At 48.5% G+C, this 22,580-nt stretch overlaps 8 protein-coding genes and 2 non-coding genes; 4 read left to right on the top strand and 6 right to left on the bottom strand.

Moving 5' to 3' along the window:
• Positions 1-329: 329 nt before the first annotated feature.
• CNAG_12374 lies at positions 330-1,044 on the bottom strand. XR_001045633.1 has 1 exon: positions 330-1,044. It is a non-coding gene; the product is annotated as a hypothetical RNA (non-coding RNA).
• CNAG_05155 (protein-tyrosine-phosphatase) lies at positions 828-6,190 on the top strand. XM_012193356.1 has 5 exons: positions 828-3,149; positions 3,209-3,878; positions 3,930-4,546; positions 4,595-5,102; positions 5,154-6,190. The coding sequence occupies exons 1-5, from the start codon at positions 1,925-1,927 to the stop codon at positions 5,767-5,769; spliced, it is 3,636 nt and encodes a 1,211-aa protein (XP_012048746.1). The 5' UTR covers positions 828-1,924; the 3' UTR covers positions 5,770-6,190.
• Positions 6,191-6,733: 543 nt separating this feature from the next.
• On the bottom strand, positions 6,734-8,544 carry CNAG_05154 (membrane fraction protein). XM_012193355.1 has 5 exons: positions 8,179-8,544; positions 8,062-8,122; positions 7,808-7,950; positions 7,385-7,756; positions 6,734-7,331 (listed from the first exon to the last, which is right to left on the bottom strand). The coding sequence occupies exons 1-5, from the start codon at positions 8,447-8,449 to the stop codon at positions 7,030-7,032; spliced, it is 1,149 nt and encodes a 382-aa protein (XP_012048745.1). The 5' UTR covers positions 8,450-8,544; the 3' UTR covers positions 6,734-7,029.
• On the top strand, positions 6,936-7,422 carry CNAG_12373. The gene is made up of 2 exons (XR_001045632.1): positions 6,936-7,152; positions 7,206-7,422. It is a non-coding gene; the product is annotated as a hypothetical RNA (non-coding RNA).
• A 203-nt stretch (positions 8,545-8,747) lies between the features above and the next one.
• On the bottom strand, positions 8,748-12,200 carry CNAG_05153 (hypothetical protein). XM_012193354.1 has 4 exons: positions 11,878-12,200; positions 11,653-11,812; positions 10,374-11,584; positions 8,748-10,324 (listed from the first exon to the last, which is right to left on the bottom strand). Exons 1-4 carry the CDS (start codon positions 11,918-11,920, stop codon positions 8,904-8,906), a joined length of 2,835 nt encoding a protein of 944 aa, XP_012048744.1. The 5' UTR covers positions 11,921-12,200; the 3' UTR covers positions 8,748-8,903.
• Positions 12,201-12,244: 44 nt separating this feature from the next.
• CNAG_05152 (phospholipid:diacylglycerol acyltransferase) lies at positions 12,245-15,819 on the bottom strand. XM_012193132.1 has 22 exons: positions 15,546-15,819; positions 15,466-15,483; positions 15,393-15,399; positions 15,311-15,337; positions 15,151-15,242; positions 15,081-15,094; positions 14,970-15,026; positions 14,652-14,907; positions 14,564-14,601; positions 14,417-14,510; positions 14,147-14,361; positions 14,074-14,095; positions 14,016-14,020; positions 13,902-13,971; positions 13,746-13,847; positions 13,588-13,686; positions 13,250-13,534; positions 13,115-13,198; positions 12,990-13,064; positions 12,685-12,940; positions 12,588-12,636; positions 12,245-12,534 (listed from the first exon to the last, which is right to left on the bottom strand). Exons 1-22 carry the CDS (start codon positions 15,735-15,737, stop codon positions 12,393-12,395), a joined length of 2,199 nt encoding a protein of 732 aa, XP_012048522.1. The 5' UTR covers positions 15,738-15,819; the 3' UTR covers positions 12,245-12,392.
• A 219-nt stretch (positions 15,820-16,038) lies between these two features.
• Positions 16,039-17,363, bottom strand: CNAG_05151 (U3 small nucleolar RNA-associated protein 11). XM_012193353.1 has 5 exons: positions 17,253-17,363; positions 16,891-17,207; positions 16,627-16,837; positions 16,423-16,589; positions 16,039-16,351 (listed from the first exon to the last, which is right to left on the bottom strand). The coding sequence occupies exons 1-5, from the start codon at positions 17,272-17,274 to the stop codon at positions 16,118-16,120; spliced, it is 951 nt and encodes a 316-aa protein (XP_012048743.1). The 5' UTR covers positions 17,275-17,363; the 3' UTR covers positions 16,039-16,117.
• A 61-nt stretch (positions 17,364-17,424) lies between these two features.
• CNAG_05150 (ATP-binding cassette transporter) lies at positions 17,425-20,077 on the top strand. XM_012193352.1 has 5 exons: positions 17,425-18,115; positions 18,165-18,760; positions 18,813-19,337; positions 19,388-19,515; positions 19,566-20,077. The coding sequence occupies exons 1-5, from the start codon at positions 17,505-17,507 to the stop codon at positions 19,878-19,880; spliced, it is 2,175 nt and encodes a 724-aa protein (XP_012048742.1). The 5' UTR covers positions 17,425-17,504; the 3' UTR covers positions 19,881-20,077.
• Positions 20,078-20,356: 279 nt separating this feature from the next.
• Positions 20,357-22,150, top strand: CNAG_05149 (protoheme IX farnesyltransferase). XM_012193351.1 has 2 exons: positions 20,357-20,638; positions 20,687-22,150. The coding sequence occupies exons 1-2, from the start codon at positions 20,432-20,434 to the stop codon at positions 21,935-21,937; spliced, it is 1,458 nt and encodes a 485-aa protein (XP_012048741.1). The 5' UTR covers positions 20,357-20,431; the 3' UTR covers positions 21,938-22,150.
• The window catches only part of CNAG_05148 (beta-1,2-xylosyltransferase 1), a 3,135-nt gene continuing 2,551 nt past the window's right edge, over positions 21,997-22,580 (bottom strand). The window contains exons 9-10 of the mRNA XM_012193350.1: positions 22,568-22,580; positions 21,997-22,514 (exon numbers count right to left, since the gene is read on the bottom strand). The exon at positions 22,568-22,580 is cut by the window's right edge and continues 79 nt beyond it. Coding sequence (XP_012048740.1) covers positions 22,485-22,514; positions 22,568-22,580 — 43 coding nt within the window. The 3' untranslated portion in view covers positions 21,997-22,484.

The raw sequence follows: 22,580 nt of genomic DNA, 5'->3' as shown, positions 1-22,580 counted from the left end.
TCTCGCTTCTCTACATCCGTCACGCATTGTTCGTCTCCTCTTCTGGTTCTGGTATTATCTGAAAAAGTTATTAAGGAAGCTATCCTTTGTCATCCTTTTATGGTTAGAAAATGCATTCAAACTCGGCGTAGAAGATTTTTTGTAAGGACTAAGAACTAATGTTGTCTCAAGGATTAGAGTTGAGCAACTGGATGACAGTTAATAAGTCGGAACATCGGCTTTTACAGCTACTCGCTTTGACTTTTGGGTACCACACGTCTTATTTCAATTTTACTTTCCTTGCCTGGGTTTGCGCAAAGGAATGAAGACCTCAACTGAACAGATCGAAGCACGACAAGACAACTCATAGCTCATCTCCAAGTATGCGTTTCGTGGTCTAACAACCGTGGAGCAGACAGCACCCCATGGACCGAGTTCCAGACAGCACTTTTTTGATAAAAATGATGACAACAATACAAGTATAATTATAAAGAAGAGAGTAATGAAGTGCATGCTGTGCAGAGGGCGGACAATGAGCGATGACCGTGACGGTGACGGTAACGCATAACAGATGATGTATGTATTACCACAGCGGCGTGGTAAAGAACAAGAATACAGTACCATGTATGAGCAGAGGATAGGATGCAGAAGAAAACGAGCGTCGTCCGGATGATGAGCAAGCGCGGCCGATGGAACATCGTCGAAAAACGATGGACGACGAAACGAATGACGGAAGAAGTAAATGAACGAATGACTTCGATTTTGGTAGTATATAGGACTAAATTATCAACAGATTACCGCATATTTTTCGGCTCGATACGCCATAGTCCGAACGAGTAATAAATAGGAATTAATTGTCGCTGGCCGCTGGCCGCCTGTTTTTCTTTTCAACTAGACTTGAAGACGCGTCGTTCGTCGTCGCTCGCCCTTTTCTCGCATCGCAAACTGAATCATCGCAGACGTCATGATTACGAACGTCCAACCCACGCGATTCAGCCAAACAACTGCCCAATGGCAAGCTCCTGCTACTGTCGTGTGGATGGACCTGAAACGAAGGTCGGCAAAAAGGACTTTTTGTAGCATAAAGGTTAGTATAGATTTGAGCCACTTGCTATAAAATGGAATGGCTACTGCGATGCGGTCTTCATGTTTCATGCTTTTTGTGCCTTTTTTTCTGCTTTTGGGCGTTGGGTGGCTTACGCCGCTTCTGGAAGACGACGAAGGCCGAAAGGCGGGCTGGAATAGAAAAGAAATGGAAAAGGAGCGTTATGACATCATTTTGCGATCAGGGCTGCTGTGGAACCAGGGTGTTTACTCAGGGCAGAGATTTCCAGTGATGGGGACAGGCGAAGAGGGAAAAAAGTGGCGAGGAAAAGTCAAAAAAGACTCGTACAAAGAGATTCCGGCGAGCGGATTTGATGCAGCAACAAGCGGTAGCCAGAAGAGTTAGGCTGTCACTTCTACCACACCTATAGTCCATAGCCATAGCAATACCTGCCCAATAGCTTCTTACTCCTGCCATCCGCCCTCCATTCTCGTGCTGGCCCGCCTAACAGAGGCACTCCTTCCGCAAACACCGGGCCTTAGCGTCATTACACGTCATACACGTTATAACTACACATCATACCATCATCAGCCGGCCAGTCGAGCACGAGCATTCATTTGCCATCCCCAGTCAACACCCCCGTCGACCATCGACCATCCACTTGTTCCCGGGTATCCCATCGCCATATACTATACACGCCAGCCACGGCTTGCTAATCACGATTTCTCCGTCGTACATACATTCTACCAGCCTCCGGCCATCCGATCACTCTTTTCCAGACAGACAAAATAGAAAAAAATCACCGACCTATATTTTACACCCGCATCATCTTTTTTTCATCGGCACAATCACTCATACCATCATCTCGTCCTTTATTCCACCAGCTTCACGCCAGACATTATGGGTCGACAAGCTCCCCCGACGTTATCAGATTTTCCATCTGCCTCTGAACCTCGCAGTCCGCCGCCTGTCGACCCCCTTTCCCCTTCCCCGACACGATCGCCTGCCGCCTCCTCACCTTTTCGTTCCCCAAGCCGTCCGTCCCCTGCTAGCAGATCATCGTCTGGCTTCTCCTTGCCACTTCAACAACCAAATTTTTTAGCAACCGCGAATACCGAGTTTAGCTCCCCTTGGGCTGCTTTGGCTGCGTCATCAGGTGCACCCACTCCGTCACTGGAAGTTCCGATGGGAAGAAATAGTCCTCATCTTGGATCTCCATTCGAAAGGCTCAATATCGGCGGTGGTGGCAATAGCAGCAGCATGTTACGGGACGACAGTCCGAGAATACAGTTTGGAGAGTCATTGACATCTCCCTTCGAAGGACAGTTTAGTCATGCAGCACCGGCAATGTCTTTGTCACCAAGTAATAAGCAGGCGCCAACCAGTGCAGCACCTCCCGTCCGAGGAGGATTGAGTGCAGAGACACTCATGAGGTATAAGGCTATAGCAACAAGTGCTGGCAAGCCAGATATCGGCGGTGAATCAAATCCTTTGGCACCTGCTTCTAGAAAAAAGAATTCCCTCCCTACAAAACTTCCTTCAGCAACTCTCGGCGCATCAACCCCACACTCAACCAAATCCCCCAGTCCTCTGGCGTCAAGCGTTAGCGGCTCTCAATCCCCGGGCGGCATGAAGCCACAGATGATTGCACCTACTGATCTAGCAAAACTCTTGCCCAATTCTACTACCCTCGTTCTTGATGTACGGCCCCCTTCGTCATTTCAGTCATCGCATATTCCCTCATCTCATTCGCTCCCGATTCCCTCTACTCTGCTTCGACGTCCAGCTTTCACGTTGGATAAACTCACGCAGATGCTTTCACCACATTCAATGCAAGAAGTATCGAAGTGGCAAGAAAAGAGTGATATTGTCTTGGTTGATGCTGACAGTGGTAGCGTTCCAGACGGAGGGGTATTGGATGGACTTGCTGGGAAATTCGGGAGAGAAGGATATTCGGGTAGACTGTGGTTCGTCAAAGGAGGTCACGCTGCGATGAAGTTGAGCGGCGCTTTGCCGCTGGTGTCAGACGACGATGAAGGGCCTCAGCCTCAACAGGGCGCGGCCGCTGCGGGTGCTCAGAAAGGTTTGATGGCAGGTAGATTAGCATCTTTAGCCTTCTCGCATGGTAGGTAGTTGCTGTCATCACCAATATTCGCTTTTGTTAAAACTGACCATGAATTCCAGAGTCGACCACCGGAGGCAAGTCATCAGGACGCCAACCGCCTCCCAAGGGTCTCACTATCCCACCCACCCCGTCTTTGAACTTCCAATCCAATCCGTTTGGTTCTTCCTTCCCTATGACTACTGCTGTTACCGAACGCCCAGCCGCGTTCCATCGACTCGACAAGGGCCCGGTCACAACAACCGGCATGGCCGACTCCACACAGGCAAAGTTTCAGCCTGCAAATCCATTCTTCGACAACATTCGTCAAAACCTCGAGTTATCCCACGGTGGAATCACTGAAAGAATACCGCTCAATTTACCCGATTTTGTACGGAAACGAGCTGACCAATTCCCCGATTGGTTGCGTGAGCTAGTCACTATGCCAGAGCAGGACAGTATGGACAAGCTCGCCCACCAATTTTACCAATTGGAGCTGCATGAACAGAAACGCCTGCAGGCTATCATGGAATGGCATGCCAAAGGTTCTGGAGTTCTTCTGCAACCAACTGCAGGGTGTGACGAGAAAATCCACAGAAATGCTTCTGAGAAGAAAGGTTGGGAATGGGCTATACAGCGAGAAAGCGATATAAAAGAGTTGAAAAGGTTGATGAACTGGGAAAGGGGAATTGAGGATATCGAATACTTCCCGTTCTCTATCACCGCAGGTGTTGAGAGAGGTACTAAAAACAGGTAAGTTATCCCGCATAACAACACGAGTAATCTAATTGATTTTTGAAATAGATACAAGAACATCTGGCCATACGACTTCTCCCGTGTTCGTCTCGATTCTCCGCCCGATCAGGATTCCGATTACATCAACGCATCCTTTATTCAACCTCGAGGCACTTCTCGACGATATATCGCCACTCAAGGTCCATTAGATGCTACATATCGAGACTTCTGGACCCTTGTTTGGGAACAAAACGTTAGGATAATTGTCATGATTACGAAACAGTTCGAAGGCGGATTGATCAAGTGCGGCAATTACTGGGGCGAGGAGCAATATGGGCATATAAAACTGCAATTGATCAGTCAGTCTGGAGGGGAAGATACTGCGCTTCCCGCCGCGAACTCTGGATTTGATTTTGGGACAGCAGGAGCGACCCCCAAGTCTTCCAAATTCCCTGAAGGAAGTGACTCCAACATCAAACGGGTATTCCTCGTCTCCCACGATGGCAAGCCTGATCAGCCGCCAAGAAAAATCGTACAGCTTCAATGTGTTGGTTGGCCTGACTTTGATGTGCCAGAGACGCCGGACACGTTGCTCAAGTTGATCCAAGAAGTCAACGATGCGGCGCACGAGGCCAGACCAGAGGGTTGTCACAGGAAAGCTGACGAGCCGCCGATTTTGGTACATTGTAAGTACCACAATTTTGGTTTCTCAGATTGATACTAATTTTACTCAGGCTCCGCTGGTGTTGGAAGGACAGGAAGTTTCATCGTGGTAGACGCTATCTTGGATGGCCTTCACCGAGACCTTTGTCAGCGTGGTGCCGCTGAAGCTCGGTCTGTAGATGAGCCTGCACGTCTTCCCAAAGTCATACCGCCACAGCATTCTAGCTCTGCACCTCCTGCTACTAGCCTTTCAGCAGTTGCATCGCCTGAACCCGTCAGTCAGTTCTCTAACTTGGGTGCTCCTAGTGGCTCCGTTGCCCGTCAGCATTCAACCTCTCCTGGTACGATGCCTACCCAACCCGAACATCAAGTCGCTCCCGATTTTTCATTCCCACCCAAAAAGCAGGGTAGTAATGAAACGATGGAAGTCGATCCTCCCAAGGCTGCTAACGGCCTCGATGATAGATTCATGCAGTACAGGATGATGTCTGGGGGTACGAGTGTGTCGAGCGACACCGATACGAGAAGGCCCAGTCTGGCGTCTGTACAAACATCGTCTGATCGAGTTTCTTCAGAATCGTGAGTAATGTTCATTATTCATATGATTGTCGTAGACTGACACCGTAACAGGATATCCAGTTGCTTGGCTGACCCTGAGCCTGTTACTTTCTCCAACCGACGTCGGCGCGAACCTTCTCCACTTTCTAAGATGCGTGACCCAGTGTCGTGTGTTCTTGAAAGTATGCGAGTCCAGCGTATGTCCCTTGTACAAACATTACGGCAGTATTTGTTCGTGCATCGAGCTATCATATACCATTACCTTCATATGCTCGACCACGATCAAGTGAAAGAAAGACCCAATCCCTCTCCTTTACAGAAGCATGTTCTTTCTGTGGGCTCATCCGTTTCTGGTTCGGCGATTGGGTCACTCGGGTCATTAGGTACCACAAACTCGGGTTCCGGATCTTATACCGACTCTCTTAGCACAAACTCTCAGGCCGATCTGACAAAAGGGAGTGTCGATGAAGACTCACATACAAAACGTCGAGCCAGCCCAACTGAACTTCATCCTGATGTGAGACTAGGCGGGGAAGGAGGATCCGAGCTATCCAAACGACCGAGTTTCAAGAAAATGAAGCCGGGAACTACTAGTGGACGAATGGGGAGGAAATCGAGTGCGATGTGGAAGGGTATGGAGAAGGAGGCTGTGGCTGAGGAAGCTGTAGCGGAGGAATTAAAGAACTAGAAAAGGAATTGACCGTCCTAGCAATCACTCAAGTCTCGAGCTTTTCATAACAGTCATCATCCCCTACATAACGAACACGTTTATCACAGGACACTTTATTACATCATGGTTTGCCCGACGTTCGACATAATAACACCTCCTTTTTCGACCGAAGTCGAATGAAACGTTTCACCATATTCCTTCCGGTGTTCCAGAGATTTAATACAAATCATGACATATTACAGCATTTGGGGTTAGACGGTTTTGCAGAGATATCCATCCGAACATTGTTTTGCTAGAAGATTGTGAGATCATGAGATTATAAGACCATGGTTTTCGATACGAGGCCGAAAAGGCGCATAGTGTAGCTATATTTTATCATGTTTGAACATTGGGGAAGTGAGATCAGAAGCATGCATAAGAAATGGTTTCATTGAGTGGGTAGTGAGAATGGTATTGCATATAGGCAGTCCTTTTCGCATCACACCAAAACAACCAAACAACGTCGCCTTTCGTTTGCCATCATTGAAATAAGTTATATAGATAGGAAATGTTTGGCCGATCAAGAGCCGCTAGCGCCACTAGCCGCCGCACGCGACGCGTCCGGATATTACGCACTGTTCACCGCTAGTCTCTAACGGGCATTCCGTCGCATTTTTCGGCCGCAGCCCACCCACACTGCAGGGCATCTAATTCTTATTTACATATGCTCCATGCTCCACCATCATTTAATTCAACAGCTTTTGACCGATGAATGGTGATTTGATTATAAATAATACTGTAGCTCCATTCCGGAAAGGTAAAAAGTAGACGCTTTTATATACCCTGCCATGGCCAAAGAATGAGCAAATCTTAGTCGTTAGTCGTTCCTCGCTTGCGGTCGTGATCGACGGAGCGTAGTTTTCGAATAAATGTCATAATGCTAACACTGGCCATCAGTATCGTTTATTCAGCTGTACTTCGTTGAAATAATTGTACAACAGTTCTTCCGTTGGTAAAGTAATTCATTACCGTATATAGTACATATCGCGTTTGCATTTGCTGGTATATGATCCCGATCTAGTACATATGGCCCTCTCCGTGAAGGGGCAGAAACTAAGAATCCAAGTCGAAATATATGAAATAAAATTCTATACAGTAAGCGGGATCATCCAAATCCGCAATATATATATATATATATATATATTACAGAGCTTCATCAACGCTCTATTCACCCGACAAGCCCATCGGAGAGCGCTCAAAAAGCATCTATGTCCTCCTCAGTCTCAAGCCGAATAGCTTCTAATCCTGCACGTCTAGGGCCTTGACCAAACCAAACGCCGCGCCAGCAGCAAAGCCACCAACAATCATGGTGCTGATAGCGCCGTAGGCGTAACCATACCATCCGCCAGTGGCGCCGGTAAAGTAGGTCTTAAAACCACCGAAGATGAAGAGGATGATAGAGGTGACGATGGCAGAGTAAAGAAGACCCTCTTCGGCCGTAGAAGTAGCCATGTAAGGGATTAGGGGAATAAGGCCACCAATGAAGTAAGAGAGGCCTATAGTGAGGGCAGAAACATACAGTCGAGAAACGGGGACTTCCTCTGAAGTAGTAGTTAGCAGCAATTCTGGGACCGAAAATGGAACATTAACTTACCCATGCCTTCACCGAACTTGAGCAAGAATGCAGTCATGCCCATCTCTTCATTGCCACGCACTCCACCATCCTCCTCTTCGGCTTTCTTCGTTCTCCAGTTAAGCAATCCCCACTTCTTCTTTCCACTCTCAGACACGACATTGGCGCCTGGCATAACACCCTCAGATCCTTCTGCACCTGAAGAACCGTAGATTTCGTCCTCAACGGATCGCAGATCTTCGGCGACAAGTCGGGAGAGAGGCTCCTTGACGCCGAGAGGGCCAAGAATAGAGTGGATTTCACGTTCCATCTCTCCAGAACAGGATCGAAGGACACGAGCTTGTGTTTGTCGTCGAAGATAGTGGAAATGATCAAGTTCAGCTTGGGATGCAACTAAATTAACAAATTAGCGACTGGTAACATTGGTGTGAGGATATGACTTACGGTATCCACCAAGACCCATAGAGATGGCACCAGCACAAAGTTCGGCGAGACCACCAGTCACGACGAGAGAAGAGCTACCAAGAGAAGAAAGACCAGCAGTAAGAGCGAATGGGACTGTGAGACCATCGGAAAGGCCGATAATACTGTGATCAGTGCCCAGCAGATTGGGGTAGCGTGATGAAGATACAAGGAAGAGGGAAGGCTTGGTCAGCGACAGCATCCTCCAATGCTACGTAAAGAAATATCACACTTACACATCGCGAACGATTTCAGGGCTGACCAAATGTCTCTCATCATCTCCCTTGAGATCCTTACCTATCGCCACCAGTCAGTTATCAACTTCTAATACTGATGTTCAAAGTGCGACTTACAACATTGCCCGCCACTTTCGTGGGCACCACATTTGCTTCCGAGCGGCTGTACATCTCCCAAAACATCCTGGAGCTGCTGTGTTCTATTTGCAGGATGAGCAACGTTGTCGACTGACCAGATGGCGCCGTAGCTGGCGCTTTTACTGGAGCTGGGGCGAGGGTCGCCGTTGGAGTTCTTGTCGCCACGCAGGAGAGGGACTGCGGCATTTGATTCTTGCTGCGGCTTTGACTTGCAGCAGCCATTAGAGTTGTTACCACAGCAGGCGGACATATTTGCGGATATGGAAGCGATAGAAAAAGATAGATGGAAGAAATGAGATGATGAGAGAAGGGTTGTGGATGATTATTTATGTAATGAGATTGCCGCGCTTAAAAATAGTCTAATCAAAAAATTCTAATCGTGCTTTTTAGCCGATTAGGGAATTTATCAAAACCCTGGAATCAGACGATGTGTAATCGGCCGAACCTGATTGGCCGCAAGTCGGCTCTCCCTAGCGCCGTGCCTCTCTCGTGCCACCCTCTAAAGGGATGCGCCTCTATTCGCGACTGATCTTGCTTTTCCTCTCAATACACAAACCATGTCGATGCATATTCATTAATCAATAATTGTGCGAACGAAAGAACTACCTGCTGTGCGCTTATTATATTTACAACATCATATTAATGCTGAGTCTTTTGTTATTCGTATCAAGAAAAGAAAAGTCCAATGCTACTTCTACCCTCTCTCACACAAATGCTCCTCCGTCCAAGAATGACGCAAAGATGTCCTCCCCATTTCCGTCCGCCAACACTGCACTCGCACTGCTCGTTTCGCCCTCTCCTCCACAAACCATTTCCACTCCAACACTCATCTTCATCCCGGACGTATCTCCATTGAGACCATCAATCAACTCATTCAAAGCTCCGTATTGAGGATCTTCAAATGTCGAAAGAGGGGTGTGATTCGTACCGGCGGGCGTATTTTTCTGCGAGACGTCATCGGGATGGGACATCAAGTTAAACATCCTTTGGATACCCTCAAAGTCTAGCTGCTGTATATCACCGTTTCCACCAGCCTGCCTATCGTTATCGTGACTGTCACCCGCATTGATAGAGTGTCTCAACTTGGAGCTGCTCTGAGGCAAGCGGTTGCCGTCTGCGGGTGTCAAGCCAGACGCATTGGGCGTCTGTCCGGATACACTAGGAGTGTTCTTCTTTACAGGGCTCGACAAAAGGAGTGCAGAATGGGGAAGAGCATCTGAGCTGAGAACGGACATGGGTGGCGAAGACGGGGGTAATTGGGAAAAGTCAAACCCTGAAGGAGAGGAGCCCGGCCCTGCAATGGAAGAGGTGCGATTGAATAACTGTGAAAGTACGGTATCTTCCTCAAGGGTAGAATCAGTGCCAACATGCTCATTCTCCATCATCGACGAAGAAGTCACGTGGATAGGATTTGAGCGGTGGGCCCCGTGCTTCGTTTCTCGAATAACCTCTTGACCATGGTGACGACGATTATATTCTGGGGTTTCATGCTGGACCATGGTAGACATTGAGAAGCCCTCCACATCGAAAAATGCAGAGACTTCGTCATTCCATTCATTGTTGCCATGGGGTGCGCCACTGCCTAAACCGTCATCGCTGAGAGGAAGGTCGAGCGTTCGGGTATCGGTATTGGAAGGTGGGTTACGAGTGAGGCGATGGGGATGAGGAGCAGGGCGGGCACGGAAATGAGGGGACTCATTTCCATCCTCAGGACTAGCTTCATTAACTTCCGACTCAAACGAATCGTGCATCGCCTCCATGAAGCCACCGGGAGAACTGGCCGCGGCATATTTGCCTTGTTTCAACGATTTTGTAGCAGACGCAGACCCACGAGGGGGGGACGTCATTGGACCAAGTTTTGAATGTTTGTTGGGGGAAGTAGGCGCCCGACCCTTGTGGCGGGTAGCCATACGCCTAGCATCCTGCTCGACCGCTGCAGACAATGTCCGTTTGAATGATTCTTGAGCGCGAGCAAGCGGTTTATCTACTCGATGTGCTGGTCCATGTTCTGATGGAGCCTCGGAGAAAGTACTTTGCGCGCGTTCGCTTCGACGATCGTCATCGCCGTCTGCCCAAAGGTTTGGAGGCCTCATAGTCCCAAGCTTGTTCCAGTAAAGACCACAAGCTGTTTGCGGTCAATATGAAATCCACATGCTCTACGAATGATCACGTACCATTGCACACTCTCACACTCTGTCCATTTTCCATCATCTTGGTTCTCCAGATGGCAGACTTCGTTCTGCCACAATTCCAGCATACTGGGTTCCTCGAATCCTCTTGTGGACCATCGACAGCTTCGGCCTTTTGTTTCACAGCTTCCGCCAATCTTGCGGCCGCTTCTTGAGCCTCCTTTGCCGCCTTTTCAGCTTTGGTTGGTCTTCCTCTCTTTCGCTTCGGAGGTTGAACCTCGACATGCTCTCCGTCCCTCGGGCGCTTGTTGTTGGCGTTGGGCTTGCCTGTGGGAATCGAGGTGCCAGTAATTTTTCCAAGCATGTCAATGAATGCAGGACTTGCAAGTAGTCTTTGTGCTTGCTCGCGTGTGAGCGACTCCGGCCGCGCCAGGATATTTTCGGGAATGGAAGATAGGGCATCGTAGACATTAGGGCCTTCAGAAGACGGGAGGGGGATTTCATATGATCGTTGACTATGTGCAAGACGCTGTCTTGGGTCAGCACCATCGACAGAGGTGGAGGAGCTATGTGACGAAGCGGTGACCTTGCGGGGACGGCCGCCGGTACTAGCAGATTTGGTTTGTCTGCCATGAGCACGAGGGGGGTCGATAGGAGAGCTTGCGTGATTGATATTGTGGCTTGGTCTAAAGGGAGGGTCGTGGGAGTAAGAAGATGATGATGGGTGGGCGGGAAGTTCTCCTCGGATGTCGAAAGTCTGCGGTGCGGACGGGACTGACGCGCGTTTTTGTTGTCTAGGGTAAGCCGGTGTTATTTGCCCACTTTCTTCCTTCTCCAAGCCAGATCGCCTCCTCTGAATGGCCGGCGAGCTCGCACGTGCGCGTGCGAAACCTCCAGGTGCACCTAATCCCATGTTCAAGCCCAATGAGATGTCAATACCCCAGCTTTCTTCGCCTACATTACCCATCTGGTCTGCCGCCATCAAAGCTTCAAGAGCAGACATGCCCTGCGTTCTGATCGCCGTAGTAAACGCCACATCTCGTTCTAGCCGACCGGCGATAAGGTTTTTGCCTTGGCCATGTTCAGCGAGGCTCCAAGAAACAAGACCTTTGCCTGTCCATACTTCGCTACCAGCCGTGTCGGTGTTGCCATGGTGGGCTGAGCCGACGCGTGCACGACGAAAATATGTTTCGCGAGGATCCAGGACGTAGAGAGATAAGTCGGATGTTCCGGGATAGGCAGGATGTAGTTCAGGACTGCCATAAAGATGGTCAGCTGGTTCAGTGATACGGGCGCCTTTTTGACGCGTTCAAACAGCACCCACCTGGCAGCCAGAACCCCCTTTACCACAGTTTTTAGGTATATGGATCCCCATGTCTCGTCATCTCCACCAGCAGACTGAGGATGTATGTACACTTGTTGTAATGACGGAAATATTGTAGAGTAAGTCTGTGAGGAAGAAGGGATGTAGTAGGAGACGCGGACTGTGGTTGGTTGACGCTGTTAGCACACGAGCGATGCGGTAAAAAGCATGGAGGCGAGGACGTACCTGGTAGTTGGTGAATGCGGTTGGGAATGGGTGGGCATGACATGATGGACGAGAGTTGGAAGAAAGGAACGAAAAGCAGGAAGGAAGGAAGAGTTATGGGATTGAAGGTTGAGAATGAAGACGGAGTGGGGCAAGTGTTGTGTGAGATTTTCTTGCTGGTCAATCACCCGCGGCGTGCAGTGGGGCGGTGGGAGATGCCGGGGTGTATCTCTGTGTAGTGATGTCCACGCTTGGCGGTGGGAGCAGACTATTCGGCGAGCTAAGGCGACGCGCGCTGTTGGTTGCAAGCACTGCTACACCGTACAAAGAATACAGGCAGTAAGAGTCCACGCGTGCAAACGGAAATGAGGCTACATCAAACGAATGCCACACACCGCACACCTCGCTACCCGACGCGCCTCTCCCTCCAGGCACAGTAATCATCGTCATGATCAGTCGCGTCAATCCCTGCCCAACATCTTAATCACGCAACCCATTTACTATCCATCTTGCGTCTATCAATGATGTTACTGACACTATCGATCCCAGTCCATCCGTTCAGTGTACTTTAAAATATTGCTTCCGATCTGCTCAGTCACCAGGTCTCCGCGCCCACCAGCAATTTTCAGGATTGCAGAGTTTAGAGGTGATGCACCTAGGATGTCCACGTGATCGGCCCTGTAAAAGCTTTTGTCAGCCTGCTCTAAAATGGATCGTGGAGAGAGACTCACGTCTGCGCACCACCACGAAGGTCCAAGCCTTCAGGCGTATGTCTGTACTCTTTACGCAAGTCAGCATCATCCTTTTCCTTTATGCCCGGATACTTACCCTGTGTAATGACCTCTATTCCCGCCGGGTTCCACTTGGTTTTACCCTTCCAACCCTTGACACACATACTGCCCAGACTGACTACTGGAATCGTCCCATCGCCATCTCCAAATTTAACACCCGATCTAACTTCTGGGCTACTCCCTTTAATGGTAACAGCAGAATCGATCCAATGTCGACGCGCAAGAGGAAAATCAAGAGCTGTCCGGTTGACAGTAGAATTGTCACATCCGTTGGACGGGTCAGAGGCGTCACACTAACCTACAGTTCAGCCAAACCATATGCCGAAAGTGTGTGGCACTTACATAGGCCTGACTATCCCCTGCATCAGAGCGAGACTCATCTTGCTCATACTCTCCTTGCATATACCAGTATGATCTCTGACGCCTTGATCAGCTTTGACAGAATAGACATGATCTTTAATATTTACCTCAGTTTCTTTACCATGTCCATACAAGCAGTAGATTTTCATTGAAGGGGCATCCGGCAATCGAACCTCCAAAGGATTCGACCACTTCCAGCCATTAGACAATTTGTCCATTTGTCCAGAATAGATTGAGCTTACCTTCCTATGGTCTTTCCCATTCTCCTTCAACTTCTTCTCATCAGTTTCAAACCCTTGACTGTAGTTGCTTTCCATCATTTTTTGAAACGATGGAGGTGTATGAGCAAGAATATAGGGTCCGGCTTCATTCACTGTCAAGTTGGGCGACACAGTCCATTCAGAGAGAGACTTGTCATCGGGAGTTACACCTGGGTGACGGAAAGAGAAAAACCGTCCATGTGTATCGGTAGCATCCTCAGGGTCATCCGGAGCTTGGCTTTCATTACCCCAAATTCGGTTACCACCCTAGGCGCCCATAATCAGACATGAGCCAGTAACAGCAGCGAGACTGAACTCACCTTTAGCCACATGGAACTACTACCAGGCCATCGCCTAAAAAGCTTTGCTCTTTCTCTTCTTGAGAAGAACTTCTCGAGTACCCATGATCCAGCGGGATGCTACCGCAGCACTGTGAGTTCCTTCGTTCTGGCGGCAATGTAAGAAGATGAAGACCTACAAGCTCCACCGTGTCTCTCATTTCACCACTCAAGAAGGCCGTCATAGCCTTGGAGACACCAAGCAAGGAACCTGCAACGTTAATCCAAGCTTCAACATGTTCCTATAAAGGACATATGCTGTTGGCTGATGACTTCTTACTGTGCTTTTTACTTACCTCTACCCAGCTGGGACCACCACCACCACCGAACCCGTTCGCAATAGGATCAGACTCGACCCATTTCAAACTATGTAAATGTCAGTCCACTTCTCAGCAAACACTCAAACCAACAAGTACTGCGAAGACAATTAGTAGAGTCATGATGGAGACATTGCGCAGGTCTACTCACGACTAGAAGAGTTCCACCCATCCTGTAACAAATACTTTAGTGGACCATCGCATTTTGTTATCACTTTACTCACGAATGAGAACAGAGTACAACCCTTTGCTTGTTGTGCCAATGGAGCATCTCAATTTTGTTCTTGAGCTTTGTAAAGTAAGCATCTCGGATTTCAAGGTTGTAGTATGCCAATCGCCAATCATAGGCGGCCATGTCCATAGAGTTGGTGTCATATCCCACGGTAGCGAGGTTTTCGACAACCTTCTGCCAGATCCAATAGCCTTGGATGAACTCGGACTACATGGCAAGAGTTTAGAAGCCGTGGATACAGATGAATACGAAACAAACATACAGCGGCATCCAGACCCTGCGCAGCTCTGATCTTGAATCCCGGTGGGTCCAAACCAGTCTCTGGATCAATACTGAGAGCTTGTACCCATCGTTCCCTACATTGGTCAATAATGCCACATTTCATGATAATGAATTCCAGATAACTGACTTATTACTCAACACAGCTCTAATCATTGTTGATGTGCCCTGTTGTCTCGTTAGGTACAATAGTTTATGATAAATGATCGTACACCCACCCATAACCTCTTTCTGAAAAAGCTCCTTGCTACGACCTCTGTCCCCCAGCTTTCCAAACCTGTTGACACAATACCAGGGATAAGAATAATTGGGTGGTGCTTCTCGATACCAAACTGTGCTTTCACCTCTTCACCTACTGTGAAATCTCGATTTTCTAAAGCTCTTCGGGCAGTGTCTACTACAGTCAAGTTGGAGACCAGGTCGCGTGGATCTAAAGAGGTGGGCAGGGCGGTCCAAACATCTTTTATATCGGCCCTGAAAAAGGCATTAGAGGGCATTAGCAAGATGCCACGATATCAAATTTTGAGAAGACCTACGGAAGGGAGGAAAAATCCATCGCCCAAATAGCAATGATAATGCCTAGCAAAATACCTCTGGTAGTTGGTCAGCGTAGATGCTGCGTGCAACAACATGGGGAGATATCTTACACAGAAAAGAAGAACTGTGGAGTGATGTGAGCGTCCAGTGCGGCAGAGATACTAGATGAAGTAGGCCTACTTTGCGCCCAAAGATCCATTGTTTCCAGCTACTGGGCTTTCCTTGACTTGGGGCTTCATCGTGATGTGAGAAGAAGGAGTATTCACTGAGATCTATATTTGATCCAAGTTCCACTTGGTTAAGCCTTTCACTTGTAACTTTTGGCACAGGACAGGCATACCAATTTCGTCAAAAGGGGTTCCTGGGGCTAATAAAAGGGGGGTCAGCTTTGTATCTCTATAAAAATTAATAAGCAAACCGACCCAATAGCTATTAGCGTTTAATGTGCAAAGGTCAAATTAACAGTGCTTTCTTGGTTTGAACGGAACCACGTACATGATATCTCCCGTCATTCTGAAGATACGGCACACAGTCAGCTGTGACTTCATCAATGTGATGAACGTAACTACGCTTACATTCTTCTTCAATCTGACATTAAACTCGACATTATCCTTCCCATGCGCTTCCTTATCTGTATTTTGTGATCTCCGTTGTCGTAGACTAGAAGGTGTTGCAGGGGAGGGCATTCCCTCGATGGCGCTCGTGGAGAGCGATGGTGAGGCTGGAAGTGACGGAGAGGACTTGGCCGCCTTCTTGCGAGGAGGCATAGCAAACCGTAGCAAATGTGATTCAGAGATAGGTCCCGTTTCTGAATTACTATTATTGAACAGCAATTTTCGGTAGTCGTCGGTCTTCCTTGTCACATAATAAGTTGCTGGCCGGCGCCCGCGGGGAGAACATAACAAGCCATGACGTTGGTGGAGGTAATAACATAGGTCACGTGATTGACGAACGGCGGCAAATATGTAGAGATTTGTGTGAATGTCTGATATCAAAACGAAGCCATTTGGCAATGATAAATAGAACAACAACCAGGATGGGCATTCTAGGATGCAGGAAGACTCTAATGAACTGCAGCAGTAAAGCAGAGTGACATACATAATGAGACAAGGGAACTCGTGTAATCGCAAGGATATATTGTACAACGCTACTTTCTCCTCTCCATCTTCCACTTCCAGATCTTGCCCTGCCATTTCTTCCTGTCCCCATTACGATCTTCCGGTTGAGACTCGTCTTCAACCCACCCGTGCTCTCGCACCTTTTTGGCAGCACCCCTTCCCATAAGGCCTTTCGTTGTTTCTAACTTAGATTCGGCTTGACGCAAAAGTTTGAGCCGGTTCAGGTGGGCTGAAAGATCTGAAAGAAGTTGTAGACGATATTCCTTGGATAGAATTGTTAGCAGAAGACATATATATATATATATATATATATATATATATATATAGAACGCACCCTTGCTTCTTCAACTGCTGCTTCTTCATCGAATTCCTCCTTCGTCAGCTCAACAGCCTTTGACTTCCTCTTCTTTACAGGCTGTGGCTCTTCCCAACCCAGGTCGACCTGCTCTTCCTCCGCTTCCTGTTGTTTCTCTTCTTCAGACTCATTAACGTAATTTTCAACTATAATGTCAGCAACATCCGGCAGATTACGACTTACAATCAGCCCGGTCATCCACAAATATCACATGCCCCTCTGCAGGCGCTTTGCCCTTTCCTTTTCCTTTCTTGCGAGACAAAGCAGGGCTGAGGACGACACCCATCTCCGCGAGCTTTTCTACCTCAGCTAGCTCAGACGCAGCGGACCATTCCTCGGTACCACTTGAAGCGGGAGCAGTGACTTCCAGTTCTGCCCGAAGCTTGGTGATGGCCTGTGAATGTCCAGTTTAGCTCGTGGAATCCGGAATGCAATAGCGGCAGTTACCTTTTCATCCTTCGCAATTTGAACCCTGATATAACCCAAATCCTGACTCTTCAAGAGCTTGACGACCTCAGTACTTAACGCCTCGAACCCTCGCTCTCCAATAGCCACACCTCCCTTGGTCTTTCCCTTGACCATACCCCAGTAGAACTCATCCTTGTTCCTAAACGCCGCCTTCTCGCGAAGCTTTCGAATACGTTCTTGTTTGGATTTGTAGTCTCGTGCACGGTGCACGTAATCTTTGTGCTTTTCGAGGTGACCGAGCCGGGCACGGTGGAGGGGTTGAGCCCGCTCCTTGTGATTCCTACGGGACATAAGATCTACAACACATCAGCGACAAACTTCATACAGGTGTAAAGGCTTACTCTTTCGTGCTGCGTTGACCATTTTGGGTTCTTGTAGCTATGTGGTAGCTCTTGAGTGAGTGTAAACAAAAAATACTTGTGGATAAGATTGAAATTTGAAGTGTGAATAAAATCCCGAATTAATCCGTTTTGGAGGGGATTTGGGACTTTGGCTTTTCTCTGGGCCGGCTCTGTTGCATCTTCTCTTCCCGCTAAAACCTATAAAAACGGCACTTTCTATAGGAGGCACAAAATCCGCTTAGGAGCACAATAATGCTGTCAAGACAAGGCTTAGGCCTGGCAGCGAACTTCATACGTAGCCCGCTCCGGAGACGCTTCCCAGCCAACATACCCGTTCCCGTTCACGCAGCGACATTACATCCTCAATTACGGGCGCTATTGTTTCAATCGAGACTGCGATATTACTCTCAATCCAGTAAGCAGCAAGAGAAGACCGACAAAGAGAAGGAGCCTGAGGGAGAAGGCGCGCCATCTCCTATCCCCATACATCCACCTGCATCAATTAAACTCCCGTCTGCCACAGCATTTCCTACTACGTCTCCCACTTCTTCCGGAAAAGACGCAAAACCAGACGCTTCTTCTGTTTTGAAGCTGCTCACTCTCGCAAAGCCACAGTGGAAGCTTTTAACAGCCGGTGTCGCCTTCCTTTCGGTCTCTACAGCTGTCAACTTGTCGATTCCATGGGCTATCGGCCGAATCATCGATTTTTTTGCGCCGGGCTCTGATGAAACGTTGCTGTTTGGGTTACCCCTGGAACATGCTACTGGAGCTTTGGCGGTGGTTTTACTGATTGGTGCGGCTGCCAATTCAGGCAGAAGTGTTTGCCTTCGACTTGCGGGGCAGCGTACGGTTGCTCGCATTAGGTACGTGTGATTTCAATTACAGGACATGAGTTTTATTGACTTTTTGCAGGAACAAAACTTATGATAAGTACCTCTCTATGCCTCCATCCCACATCGAGGCTGCTGGGGTTGGTGACGCTCTTTCTCGATTGGGTCAAGACACCTCGATTGTTGGTCAATCGCTCAGTGAAAATCTCGGTGAAGGTCTGAAGGCTGTCCTTGGTGCTGGTGCCGGTATTGGTGCCATGTGGTGGATCTCTCCCACTCTCACCGTTGTCATGCTTTGTATCATCCCGCCTATCGCTCTTGGTACCTTTTTCTATGGCCGATTCATCCGCAAATTGTCTTTGAAGACTCAAGAGGCGATGGGGGGCATGTCTAAACTCGCCGAGGAACGTTTATCTGCCCATCGAACCATCACATCATCCAATACCCAGCCTATGGAGAAGGTACTTTATGCTTCCAAGGTCGACGGAGTCTACAAGCTTCAGAAGAAAGAAACTTTCGCCAACGGTATCTTCCAAGGTGCCAACGAGGTTGCCGGAGACATTGGAATGATTGGTCTTTTAATCTATGGTGGTGTGTTGGTCAAGCGAGGAGAAATCTCTGTTGGTGATATGACTTCGCTTTTTATCTACGTCAACTGGATTGAGTGGTCCCTCAACAGTAAGCCTGCTTCCAAATCTCAATTAATTGCTGCTAACCTTTCCTCAAAAAGCTCTTGCTGGATTCTTCACTGGTCTCATGAAGGGTGTTGGTGCTTCCCAACGTATCATTGGTCTTCATGCTCTCCCTTCTCCCATCCCCCTCTCATCCGGTAAACTCTTGCCCAAGACTGATGCCGGTTCAATTGAATTGAGGAATGTCGATTTTGCGTACCCTTCTAGGCCTGATGCTAAGGTCCTTAACGGTCTGAACCTGAAAATCAATAAGGGAGAAAGAATCGCTCTTGTTGGTGGTTCTGGTTCCGGTAAATCTTCAATTCAACTTCTTCTCCTCCGATTCTATGATCCCACTTCCGGCTCTGTCCTTTTCTCGGACAACGACATTCGAAAGTACATCCCCGAGTCCTGGCGATCGCGCATTGGTGTGGTTCAACAAGACCCCGTATTGTTTGGCGGTACCATTGAAGAAAACATTGCATACGGTCATCCCAATGCTACTCGAGGGGACATCAAGAGAGCAGCGCAGGTCGCCCATTGTGACTTTATTGAGAAGCTTCCTCAAGGCTATGACACTTTGAGTGAGTGTGATCATACCCCGTAAAACACTTTACTGACAATCCATGTGTAGTCACCAAAAACAGTTTGTCTGGTGGTCAAAGGCAAAGAATCGCCATTGCCCGTGCTCTTGTCGGAAACCCTTCAGTTCTCTTAATGGACGAAGCCACAAGTGCTTTGGACTCTGAGTCCGAACGTGCGGTATGTTATCCTTTTTGATATGACAGCGTGCGAGCTAATAAAGGATGCAGGTTAACGCCGCTCTCAATGATCTCTTCGCCAACTCGGACATCACCGTCATTCTTATTGCGCACCGTCTCTCTTCCATTGCATCCGCCAATAGAGTCGTACTCTTAGAAGATGGTCAGGTTGTCGAGGATGGCACTTATGACGACTTGATATCAAGAAGAGACGGCAAGTTTAGGAAAATGGTGGATGGACAATTGGCTAAGATACAGGTTGGCGAAGTGGAGGAGGGACCTGAACCCGTGTCGGAAGAAGAAGGGCAACATCAAGTTGAAGAAGGCAAGGAGGATGCAGAGGTGAAGACTGAAAGGAAGGAGTAGAAAAGTGGCGTTCCAAGCCGCATTGAATTAGACAAATGATGGGAATGGACACGGAGGCTGGGGGAGGGGAGAGGGTATAGCATTGACATATCTTGTATTACTGTGGCAGTTTTGGCATTTGCATGGATTATAGGATTCATCTCTCACAGTGATTAAGTAAGAACATATTGGCCATTCCCTGCTCTGATGGACCATCTGACAGCACTATCAGGTAGGCTCAGATGATTCAATAATAATATATCAGTCTCATCCGCCTTCTCTCGCGGCTGGCGCAGATGGGCGATCAAAAAAGGGTAGGATCAACGAATAGAATTAAATTTACTCGTACAGCTGAAGGTGCGGCTGCCGAGTGGAGATTATGCATGGATGCAACAGTGCTGGTAAGGAATAGTGGACATGTATTTACATTGTGGAGCATCAACCGTTGCGTATTATGTGATGGGGCGAGCCCCACGAATTTTTCTGGGATTCATCTCGTTCTGCCTCCGCTGCTCAACTTTTTGACATCGACACATCTACACCTCTCATCTATAACTTATAGTCCAGCCCCAATGATATCACGGAAAGGCTTGGGCATCGCAGCCAACATTCTTCATCCCATACACTCCGACAAGGTCGCCGCCGCCCATACTTTACATCGCACTTTCGCTACACAGTCTACCCAGTGCCTCTCACCATGGCCCTTACGGTTCCAAACGACAGCTCGAGAGATGTCCTTTCCCCCTTGTGACAGCAGTAGTCCCGGGGCTGGGAAAGCTGTAGGTGCTGTGTCATTTTCTTCACTCACGCGCTGACATTGGTCACAGTTAACATGGGCGTTATTTGCTCCGAGATGTCAAAAAAGGTCTTCGCACTCCATAGCTCGACAAACCGGCGATACAACTGTTGATTGCACCCGACCTTTTTTCTCCGCTCACCCTACACCCTACTCTCCTCCCTTCAAAACCGTCTATGGAGCAGCCAACGCCCCAATACCTGAACTTCCCGGCCTCAACCTCCCACACCCCACTTCACCTGCCGCTCCTGTATCCGCCTATAAACCATTACCACCGCTGACATGGAAACGATTATTGGGTGTCTATTCAGCTTTGTCGAAGAGAAATCTAACAATTCTCATGACACTCACTGCGACAACCGGTCTCGCGCTTTCGCCTCTGCCTTTGAGCATCCCGCTTTTGCTCAATCTCACAGTCGGAACTCTCTTGACCAGTGCTGCCGCCAACACTTTTAACCAGATCCTTGAGTCCCCCATTGATGCTCAGACACCACGTACACGTGTCCGGCCGCTCGTCACCAGGCGTATTTCACCTTTCCATGCGGCTATGTTTGGTCTCGTGTGTACTGTCATGGGCGGAGCAATTCTCTGGTATGGATGCAACCCTACCACTGCTGCATTGGGTGTCGGTAACCTCCTTCTATACGCTGCCGTGTATACCCCCATGAAGAGATTCTCTGTTGCCAACACCTGGGTGGGTGCTATCGTCGGTGCCATCACTCCTCTCATGGGATGGACAGCTACCGGCGCTTCTCTTTGGCCGACATCTGATCAGCCGTTGCTTTTGCATACACCCTGGTCCGATCTTCCCAATTTGCCAAACCCTCTCACACCCCTCACGCTGTTTGTTCTTCTCTTCTCATGGCAATTCCCTCATTTCAACGCCCTTTCTCATATGATTCGGCCGTTCTATGCTCTTTCTGGCTACCCCATGTTGTCTGTCCTTTCTCCTCGCCTTAACGCCCTTGTCTCTCTCCGACACGCTGTTCTTCTTGTACCCTTCACGGCCATACTTGGGCCATTGTCCGGCTGTGTAGACTGGTCATTTGCCCTCACGTCGTCCATACCTAATTACTTTTTCGTACGTGACTCTTGGAGGTTTTACAAGCTCACCAATGAAGCGAACGCGAGGAAGCTCTTCTTCGTGAGCTTGTGGTATCTGCCTGCGGTGTTGGGTTTGATGTTGGTGCACAAGAATGTCATCGGGTGGCTGGATGGGAGAAGACGAGCGGAGGAACAGGAGAAGGTGGAGATGGAAGTGCCAGTGGAAGGTAGATCATAGCGCGGAAGGATATTTGAGAATATAGGAGGCTAATGACGAAACCCTCGACTCTTGTACTGTACTAATCTACATATTTGGCATATCTGCATGGAATTCCATCTTCTTGTGTTAAGTGCGAACAATGAAGAAAGTGCCGTATCATAGGCAAATTTGTTTGCTAAGATAAAATTAAAAAGCTGGAAATGTAGAGTTGCCCAGAGCCGTATCGAAAACGACGAAATATGCATAGAAACATGAAAATGTAATGCCGTGAACTGCAGGGAATGGAGAAAATCTTAAAAAGCACACAAATCGCAGACCAAACACCCATCCATTCAGACCGGATCTCATTTACCACCTCTTTAACAGATTTGTCTGAAACCCCTGTCACCTGCGGCAAAGCGTACACGAACCCTCTTGAAATGTCCATCCTCCATCGCTCTATAGCGTTCGCCGACGCTCTTTTCTGCTCCGCTATAGCATTGCTACCTCGCTATACTTCTCCAAAAACCTACTGATCGATGACAGGGGCTCAACATCAGCAGCAATGGGTTCATCCTCGTCCTCGTTAGGGGCGCTCTTGAGAAGGGATGTAGTCCTAAAGAAGGAGAATTAGGCGCCATACCAGACTCAGATAAATAATAGACATACCATCTTGCCATTG

The sequence above is a fragment of the Cryptococcus neoformans genome, chromosome 4 (assembly GCF_000149245.1).
Source record: "Cryptococcus neoformans var. grubii H99 chromosome 4, complete sequence".
NCBI lineage: Eukaryota > Fungi > Basidiomycota > Tremellomycetes > Tremellales > Cryptococcaceae > Cryptococcus > Cryptococcus neoformans.
The sequence above is the reverse complement of the archived record's forward strand: the minus strand, read 5'-3'. Positions and strand labels throughout refer to the sequence as shown.